The sequence below is a fragment of the Chiloscyllium plagiosum genome, unplaced genomic scaffold (genome assembly GCF_037043375.1).
Source record: "Chiloscyllium plagiosum isolate Xiang-an unplaced genomic scaffold, Cpla_swu_hap1 HiC_scaffold_39, whole genome shotgun sequence".
NCBI lineage: Eukaryota > Metazoa > Chordata > Chondrichthyes > Orectolobiformes > Hemiscylliidae > Chiloscyllium > Chiloscyllium plagiosum.
Genome location: NW_028270177.1, coordinates 34,190,035 through 34,200,326, shown reverse-complemented (window position 1 = coordinate 34,200,326; position 10,292 = coordinate 34,190,035). Strand labels below are relative to the sequence as shown.

At 38.0% G+C, this 10,292-nt stretch overlaps 1 protein-coding gene across 2 annotated transcripts in view; it reads right to left on the bottom strand.

Moving 5' to 3' along the window:
* Positions 1 to 451: 451 nt before the first annotated feature.
* Positions 452 to 10,292, bottom strand: part of adamtsl3 (ADAMTS like 3) — a 669,182-nt gene continuing 659,341 nt past the window's right edge. For both annotated transcript variants that reach the window (XM_043677600.2, XM_043677602.2), the window contains 3 exons: positions 7,803 to 7,912; positions 5,719 to 5,933; positions 452 to 5,059 (listed from right to left, as the gene is read on the bottom strand). In XM_043677600.2, the coding sequence (XP_043533535.2) occupies positions 4,944 to 5,059; positions 5,719 to 5,933; positions 7,803 to 7,912 (441 nt within the window). In that variant the 3' untranslated portion in view covers positions 452 to 4,943. The remainder of the gene's footprint in view (positions 5,060 to 5,718; positions 5,934 to 7,802; positions 7,913 to 10,292) is intronic.

Sequence of the window (10,292 nt, the reverse complement as noted above, 5' to 3'; positions counted from 1 at the left end):
ACCTTGTCTTGCCTACATGTGACTCTAGAAAATGTACAATAAATGCTGACTTTGCCATCATTGCCACGTCCCACAAAAGAAAAATATCTAGCATTATCAGCTCTGATGGGACATGTTCTTGGAAGTGGTATTAATGTCCCTACCTCGAAGCCAGGAGGCCTAAAGTCAAGTCCCATCTGCTCCAGAGGTGCATAATAACATCTCTGAACAGATTGATTAAAAAATATCTGAAACTTGCGGCATCCATGAAGATGGTTGGGGCATGGCTGACCAATGATAAATCCACTGATATGGAGTAAGGTCCACCAATAAGAATTCTTCAGGAAGCTGAAAACGAGTTATTTATGAGGTAGTACCATGCATTGAAATGTGTGAGCAATGTTCATCATGTCTGAAGGAATAAAACTTCACCACTGAAAATAACATTTTTGAAATTAACTAGGAATTGATATTTGTGGTTAAAAGTTCAATTTTATTAAACTGCAATTAAAAAAAATCACAACAATTTGGATAACATACACAGCACAAATATTGTTTTCATGATTATATATTTGCAATACAATGTGGGTTTATTGAAATTCTTTAAGCAGAGGCAAGTTTAACAAAATATATGAATATTGCCTCTGGCATTACAACTAACTGTAAGGGGCTGTGCAATGTTGGAAACATTAGACACAAACCACCAAACGTTGCTCCATGTTATTACCAGGGGTGTCCAAACATCTCGTCATTTATACTGTGAAGATTTGAAGCCAAACATTTGAGTCCACTAGGAGGCACTGGCTTAAAATTAGAGACTGCCATTTTACAACACAGATGAGGGGCAATATTTTTTCTTTCAAAGGCTTGTGTGACATTGGAACTCTCCGTAGCTGAAGGCAGTGGAAGTGGAGTGACTTTTAAGGCAGAGGTAGACAAAAAAAAATCGAAGTTATCTGGGAAGGTGGAATTCAAGATACAACAAGATCACCCATGATTGTACTACTTTGGATCTAATTTTGTATGTTTGCACAAAAAAATAACAAAATAGCTTGCATTGATATAGTGCCTTTGAAGTGGAAAGGTGAGTTGTAGAGGTGTAGCAAAAACAGGATGGACAAAGTAAGGTTCTTAACACAAGGAAAAACCATCTAAATTTGTGCACTAGGAATTAATGAAGAGCAGAAGAATATGTGCAGCCGTGTCAAGAGCGGAGACTGTCAGATGGTGGTGTCCTACTTCAGAACTGATCCATCTCTAGATCTAATCATTTTCAAATCCCCAGGACCACAGAATTCTAACCAGATAAACTTACAAGTAAGATACATAAGTGCAAATAAAACTGAGTCAACTAGTTTTTGCAGACCTGTTTTCCAATACAGTTTGGACACCCCTACATTATAGCGCAACTGTAAGTAAATAGGCATAAAGCCTGATCTTGGGATAATTCAAGCAACATGCATTTCTATGTCTGAAGGAGGAGGAAGCAACTTAGACAAAATTGGCAAGTGCTTGATGAAGCTATAAGCATTTTAAGTATAAATAGAAAGTGAAAAGCAATTCAAAACCAAAGTTTGGTAGTAAAAAATAAAAGTCCCAACAAAAATATTCTTTATGACACACAATATACAGCATTCAGTATTGCACTTGACAGGAAATAAATATGTACAAGTAAATATGTTACAATTATTTTTCTTTAATTTACGCACAACCTTTTGCAAAAGGCCAAGACCCATTAATGATCAGACAATGTAAAATTAGAGGCTATCACTCCAGGTACCAAGTATCATATTTATGATAAAGACCAACTTAAAACAGCTGTATACAGGAACATAGTTGGAGCACTCATCAGACAATAAATGTTTTCCATCGCCTATAATACTGTTAAAATCAACACAAAGATATGTTATTGCTGAACACATACTTTAATTATTTGTTACTGTTACAGGAATCTTTCAGTACTGACATTCTAATTTATCATAAATGTCTAAATTAACACCCTTTATGATTACTTTGTAACCATGCATTTACTACATAGTAATGTAAATCCCTTTTTATATATTTCCTCCCCACTTATGCAGATTTTACATTATTTTAGTAACTAACAACAAAATCCCAAATTGTACAAACCTATTTTGGAATATTGCGATAATTACTGCTTTATAAATTGGAAAATCCAGATTTGGGATTATGCTTCAAATTTTGTTCATAATGGTAATTGGGACTTCTTGCAAGACTCAGAAATTACTCCTGATATCCTGGTTTTGTACGATATTGAAATTTATACATAGCTCTTCAAGACTGACTTCTAATATTAGGAAACATAAGTCTAGCAATATTTTACTCTGCTACGTTATTTAAAAATTTCCATTTCACACTTGACTCGGATGGAGAATAAAAATAAATATTCTGTCATCTTTATTGTAGCCAGAGTATGCATTTTAATAAAGCCCCAACAGCTGCACATGAGCTGTGTATGAATCAATGCTTAGGGCTTAAATTAAGGAGCATATAGTCTTATTATTAATGATACAAATGTACTTGACTATTTCAGCTCTATATTATGCACAACAACACACAGCATTGGTGCACCGATATGTGCTAAAGAGATGAGGGAGATCAGAACCTGTTCTTCTGACAGCAAGTATCTGAACACTCAAATCAAAGCAAAATGCTATGGATGCTGGAAACTGAAAGAAAAACAGAAAATGGAGATACTCAGCGAATCTGGCAGCATCTGTGGAAACAGACTGAACAGTTATGACTCTTCTTCGGAACTGGCTCTGAAGAAGTCATATTTGACTCAAAACATTAACTTTGTTTCTCTCTTCAAAGATGCTGTCAGACCTGCTGAGTTTCTCCAATACTTTCGGTAAGCATCCGAGCATTGCTAGGTGGCGGTGGCAGGGTGACAGATGAGGAGTGAAATTCCAAAAATGATCAGGAAAGACCAAAGAGTAACAGAACATTTCTTAGAAAAGCAAAATACTGTGGATCCAGGAAATCTGAAATAAAAATACAGAATGCTGAAGAAACTCAGCAGGTCTGCTGCATCTGTGGGGACAGAAACAGAGTTATCATTTTATGAATTCTTCAGAAATTCATGTTGGACCTTCATTTCACTTTTGGGAATTGCTCCCTTAACTGAAGAATTGTTCTGGACTAAGAAAAATTTTGAAAACAGAAGATGAAAATACTTGAAAATTGGGATACGTAAAGTGAAAAAGTTACAGACCATTGCAAATATCACTGTAATTTGAACTTTTTTGAGAGTTCATCACTCATGCTGTTGCCAAAAACTATTTTCAGCAATACTCGAAGGACAAATGGGTAAGGTGACAGAAATTCCATATATTTAAAATGGTAATTTACGAAGAGTTAATAAGAAATCTCAATTGCTTTTTCAGGTGATCCCTGAATTTTAACTGTAATACAGACAGAAACTGAAGTGTCTGAGTACAATGAATTCAATCATATTAGTCACTTCTTCAGGAGACTTTGGAAAGTAGGACACAGCATTTTTAATTACTGTTTGGAGCTTATAATGAATGAATCACTGTATAGTAACTTTTTATATGTAAATACTCACCATAAATACTCTATACTGAAATTGTCAGAAATACAGTGCACAGCTTGCCCTTCTAGTGACGAGAATCATTTTCTGCATGTGCTTTTTATAATGAACTACCATAAAAAAATTTCCCACACACTGATTCTAACCTGTTTTAGCCCTGGGAATTATATGAATTACATATCTGTGCAAAGCGGAGGCCTCAAGTCTCTGCAGCAATATTAAGTTAACAGCAAAAGGTCAACCATTAGCAGTATATCTGAAAGTGGTTGAGACTCTCCAGAGGCAGGGAGGTTTTTGCATTTTTTGAATATTTCCTTCTATATATGAAGTGCAATGAAAAATGCACTTGTGCCACTAATTACATATTACAACTAACCATTACTAAATATTTTACTAATGGCATTTTCCTACTTTTCCATCAAAGGAGCATCTTGAGACAATGCATAAAACTAGAAGATATACCACATTATAACTTAGACATTGCAGCAGGAGACACCTTCCAGATAAATGACTTGCCTGAAATAAGAATAGAATACTGCAGCCAAAGACACTCAGTGAGATCAGCCTTTAAGTGTATGCTCCAAGCATGCTATATCTGTAGGTGAATATGATATTTCTTTACAATGATAGAGTAAATTCAATGTTTTCATTGTGAGGAAAATGCATTCTTAAAAGGAGAAAGGATGGATAAACTATAACATGATAAGTCAATTCTCTAACTGCATTTCCAACAGGTGGGGAATTCCTGCTGGGAAGACAGTTTTCTCAATTTCCTCTAATGTTCACACAGTCAGAAATTCACTACTGATCCTAGCATCTACAAGTTAAAAGATTAAATGACTGGATATTCCATGTTTTTGTCTAAGTATCTGAACTGCAAACTTCACTATTTTGCCCAATGTGAATTGAAAATGAGTTACTGTAATTAAAAGGGATATACACTGATTAATAATTCACTTGGTTTGAAAGCTTTCCCTGATCTGCACTGTGAAAATGCAAAACTTCAGTTCACTCAGACATTCAGAGAAAGTTCTGGCTCCAAGTAAATAATTCCCATATTAACTCCTGTGATGTAAATAAGCAGATATCTCATAACTTGGGAGAAAAACACAAACAGTAAAACACAACAAATCCACAAAAGCAGAACTGCTGAGTAGCTCTTGCTTTAAAATTCAACCAGTACACATTTGACTAATATAACAAATATCAAGGACACATTTTGTGAATTTCTGTATGTACAAGCAGATTTACAACAATATTAAAAATATCCTTCTTGTTCAACTTGCACCATGTTCAACTGCAGTCAGTTCACCAACATGAAGTTCTGTATAAATCACTTCACAATCTATGACAGATTGATTATGATCCATTGGAGGGTGGTTTACATTACTTAAAGCATTCTGCAGGATTCGCAGCATCTCTGCTTGTAGGTGTTCAGATGACACAGCCTCAGTCTTTTGACAAGTGCACAGTAGCGTGTTGTATCCAGACATCCTCCTTCTGAAGCTGCAAGCAACATATCCAAAACCAAATATTACCACGGTGAAGACTGGAAACATGATTCAATTACTCAGTTCCCACAGTTTTACCACACAAGAAATTTAGAATGCAATCCCAACAAACGTGTACCCAATGCTATTCGATGCTAAAACAGATGAGGTCTTCCTGTGCAATGCCTGAAGCTACCAAATATACTCAGGTAATAGTTGATCTCACGTACAAGTCAATCCCCTACTTTTGGCCAATTAACCTGGAATTTTCCACATATCTTGTGTAAAGATCAACCTTAGTTCTTCACAGGTAACAGATCAACGTTTATGAGTCAGTGTGGTGGCTGTCACGTTCCACTCTAGCATTCCAGTCTGTGGTTGTTCTGCTCTGCTCCCAGTCTTCCCAATTCGCTGGTTGTTGTGCTTCAGATTTTCAGAATTACCATAATTCATGTTTTTTTTTCTCTGTTTATTCATTTAGAGATCACTTGGGCTTCTGCTAATAATACAGTATGAATTTTGATGAGCATTAATTTCAGCCCCTCAAAAGTAGTATCCATGCAATAACTTTAACCTTAAAAAGTAGTCAAAAAAATTTGGTTATTACACGAGTATATATGGTAAATTTTATTGCAAGATATTGTTTTTATTTTAAGCAGATAGAAATGTACTCACTGTCACAAGAGGTTAGATTACAACGTTGCCATGTAGTTGGTCGTTTCTTCCATCCACAATACTGATCAGCCACAGTCTCATTACTTCTCTTGTGGATGCAAGTGACACGGCGAGACTGGAAACCAATTCCACATGTTGCTGCACACTGTCTCCATGGTCCCATTCTCCACTCCACGTTACATTTACTTGATTTACATTTTCTGGCAGAGGCAGGCCTGTGGATTGCAACACATTATTACTAATCATTGGGACAGGAATAGACAGAGAGTTGGGATCATTTGAGAAGGTGAGTGGAACCGTTTATAGGACCTCAAGACTTTGGAAGGTTTCCTCACTGTCAATGCCACTGCTGCTTTTGTAGGAAAAGAAGACAGAGATATGGAAATGTTCTCTGCAACACCAGCAAAATTTACAAGGAAACTTGATCATCCAGGAATTCCATTAGATCAAAAAATGTTACAGCTACAGTCAGTTCTGACATAACGTGATAGTTCTGCGTAAAAAGAAAATTGCACAATAGCAGCATCATTTAAAACGAAAGGAGCTGGAATCACATTATGGCCAATAACAGTAAGGAAAGTTGTGTTCGACAAATAACAGCTTAAATTCGTCAATCGCTTTAAAGCCAATTCGCTTTGAAGAAACACGTGTTATAGCAGGACAGACCATGTTTTGTCATAAAGCCTAAATAATTAGCCAATGCAATTCTTGAATAAAAGCCCATCAAAGATCGACACAACAAAGGAGGAGATTGCTTTACTCAGTCACCATAAAAAAAGGGCCTGGGTTAATATCAGGGGAAAACAACAGTTTCTAAAATTATACAATCGTTCTGTTATACAGCATGGAGACAGACTCTTTACTCCAACTTGTCCATGACGACCAAGCTTCCCAAATTAATGTAGTCCCACTTGCCTGCATTTTGCCTGCTAAACCTTTCCTATTCATATACCTGTCCAAATCTCTTTTAAATATTGTCACTCTATCTGTATCTATCACTTCCTCTGGCTGTTCATTCCATATATGAATACTTTGTGTGTGAAGAGGTTTCCCCTTCAGGTCCCTTTTAAATCTTTCACCTCTCGCCTTAGAAACATGTCCCCTAGTTTTGCACTCCCTGATCCTGGTGAAAAGACCTTTGCTATTCACCTTATCTACACCCTTCATGATTTTATAAACCTTAATAAGGTCATTCATTAACCTCCTACGTTCCAGTATAAAATGTCCCAGCCCATCCAGTCTCTCCTTATAACACAAACCCTGCATCCCTGGCAACATCCTGGTACATCTTTTCTGAACCCTCCCCAATTTAATAATAATATCCTTTCTCCCAATTATCTATCTCAAGGCTTTTCAATCAAAAATGATAACCAAGGGCTTGGTCAAAGATGTAGGTTTTAAGCCATATCTTAAAAGACAAAAGTGAGATAAAGATGCAAAAATGTGTAAACAGGGGTGCAGAGTTTAGAGCTAACAAAACTAAAAGCATGGCTACCAGTGTTGGGACAATTAAAGTTGGCGTTGCTCTAAATACCAGAATTTGATGAGCATAGATACCTTGCATGATTGTGAAGCTGATGAGGAGCAAGACCCTGCATGGATTTGAAAACCAAGATGAGAGCAGATCAATGCTGCAGATGGGGTCTCACCCAGGCCCTGTCGAATTGCAGCAAAACATCAGTGCTCCTGTACTTGAAACCTCTCGCTATAAGAGGCCAACATACCATTTGCTTTCTTTACTTGTATGCTTACTTTCAAATGACTGATGTACAAGGGCACCCCAGGTCTCGTTGCAACCCATCGTTTCCAATGAATCACCATTCAGACAACAAGCCGCCTTCCTGTTTTTGCTACCAAAGTGGCTAATCTCACAGTTATCCACATTTGTCCAATTTCAAGGAAGTACTGAAAATAATTTTCTACAGTTGAAACATCAACTCAACTCCTGTTGGAAGTTCTATTTCAAATACTTCCCTGACATTAAATTATTGGAAATCATTACCATCCACAAATAGTTTTCAATAACCTGGTCATATAAATGATAGGATCACAAAGGTCAAAAATGAAACTCAGTTGCTTAGTACCTCTTGGCTTTGTCACAGGCAATCTCTGTGGCTGAAGTTCCATTTGTATATTGACATACAATTTGGCGATGTTGTACTGCAATATTGTGACCCACACAACGACCAGAGCACTGTCAAACAAAACGAAAGTGTTTATTGCTAGTGGTATTGAAAATATTATGCGCTTAAAGAATGTGGTTTTTGACAGTGTAATTAGATTCATTAATACATTTATTAGCAGCAATAAGTATATTGATCCACAGTATTTGTGACTTAGAACATAGAACATTACAATGCAGTACAGACCCTTTGGCCCTCGATGTTGCGCCAACGTGTGAAACCGATCTGAAGCCCATCTAACCTACACTATTCCATTATCATTCTTATGTTTATCCAATGACTATTTAAATACTCTTAAAGTTGGATAGTCTACCACTGCCATAGGCAGTGCCACACCACTACTATTCTGAGTAAAAAACTTACCTCTGACATTTGTCCTATATCTATCACCCCTTCGTTTAAAGTTATGCCCCCTTGTGCTAGCCATCACCATCCAAGGAAAAAGGCTCTCACTGTTCCACCCTATCTCACAGCCTCAAGTCCCTCAGCCTTTCCTCATAAGCCCTTCCCTCCAAACCAGGCAACATCCTGGTAAATCACCTCTGCACCCTCGCCAATGTTATTATGCGGCGACCAGAACTGTGTGCAATACTCCAAGTGTGTTTGTACAGCTGCACCAGAGTTTTGTACAGCTGCAACGTGACCTCATGGCTCCGCAACACAATCCCACTACCAATAAAAGCTAACACACAGTATGCCTTCTTAACAACTCTATCAACCTGGGTGGTAACTTTCAGGGATCTATGCACATGGACACCAATATCTCTCTGCTCATCTACTCCACCAACAATCTTACCATTAGCCCAGTACACTGTATTCCTGTTGCTTCTTCCAAAGTGAATACTCACATTTTTCTGCATTAAAATCCATTTGTCATCTCTCAGCCCAGCTCTGCAGCTTATCTATGTCCCTCTGTAACCTGCAACATGCTCCTGCACTGTCCATAACTCCACCGACTTTAGTGTCATCTGTAAATTTACTAACCCATCCTTCTATGCCCTCATCCAGGTCATTTATAAAAATGAAAAATAGTAGTGGCGGCAAAACAGATCCCTGCAGTACACCATTAGTAACTGAACTCCAGGACGAACATTTCCCATCAACCAACACCCTGTCTTCTTTCAGCTAGCCAATTTCTGATCCAAACCGCTAAATCCCTCACTCCCATACCTCCGTATTTTGTGCAATAGCCTACCATGGGGAACCTTATCAAACACCTTACTGAAATCCATATACACCACATCAACTGTTTTACCCTCATCCACCTGTTTGGTCACCTTCTCAAAGAACTCTAAGTTTTGTGAGGCACAACCTACCCTTCACAAAACTGTGTTGACTATCCCTAATCAACTTATTTTCCTCTAGATGATTAAAGATCCTCTTATAATCCTTTCCAACACTTTACCCACAACTGTAAACCAGTAAACATTTCTATCCTCCAGTCTTCTGGCAATTTCTAGTCGACAACGACGACATAAAGATCAAAGCCAAAGGCTCTGCAATCTCCTCCCTGGCTTCCCAGAGAATCCTAGGATAAATCCCATCTGGCCCAGGGGACTTATCTATTTTCACACTTTCCAGAATTGCTGACACCTCCTCCTAGTATATCTCAATCCCATCTGGTCTAATAGCCTGTATCCCAGTATTCTCCTCGACAACATTGTCTTTTTTCTTGTGTGAATATGATGAAAAATATTCATTTAGCGCCTCTCCTATCTCTTTGTGCTCAATGCACAGCTTCCCACTACTGGCCCCAACAGGCCCTACTCATCATTCTTTTATTCCTGACACAGCTGTAGAAAGCTTTATGGCTTTCCTTGATCCTACGTGGCAATGACTTCTCATGTCCCCTTCTGGCTCTTCTTAGCTCTCTCTTTATGTCCTTCCTGGCTAACTTGCAACTCTCAAGCACCGTAACTGAGCCTTCACGTCTCATCTTTACATACACCTCTTTCTTCCTCTTGACAAGAGATTGAACTTCTTTAGTAAACCACTGTTCCCTCACTTGGCCACTTCCTCCCTGCCTGACAGGGACGTATCAAGGACACCCAGTAGCTGTGCTTTGAATAAGCTCCAAATTTCAATTGTGCCCAACCCCTGCAGTTTCCTTTCTCATCCCATGCATCCTAAATCTTGCTTAATCGCATCAAAATTGCCTTTCCCCCAGCTATAATTCTTGCCCTGCAATATATACCTAACCCTATCCATGGATAAAGTAAACTTAACCGAATTGTGGTCACTATCATTCTTAAATTAGAAATACCAAGCTAAAGCTCAGGTTATGTCAAAGGTTAACGACAATTTCTATCATTATGGGTCCTTTACTTTAATAAACTGTCCCAGGGCACTTTAATCAAAAAAGACAACCAAAATGGGGGCAATGTGGGGGGA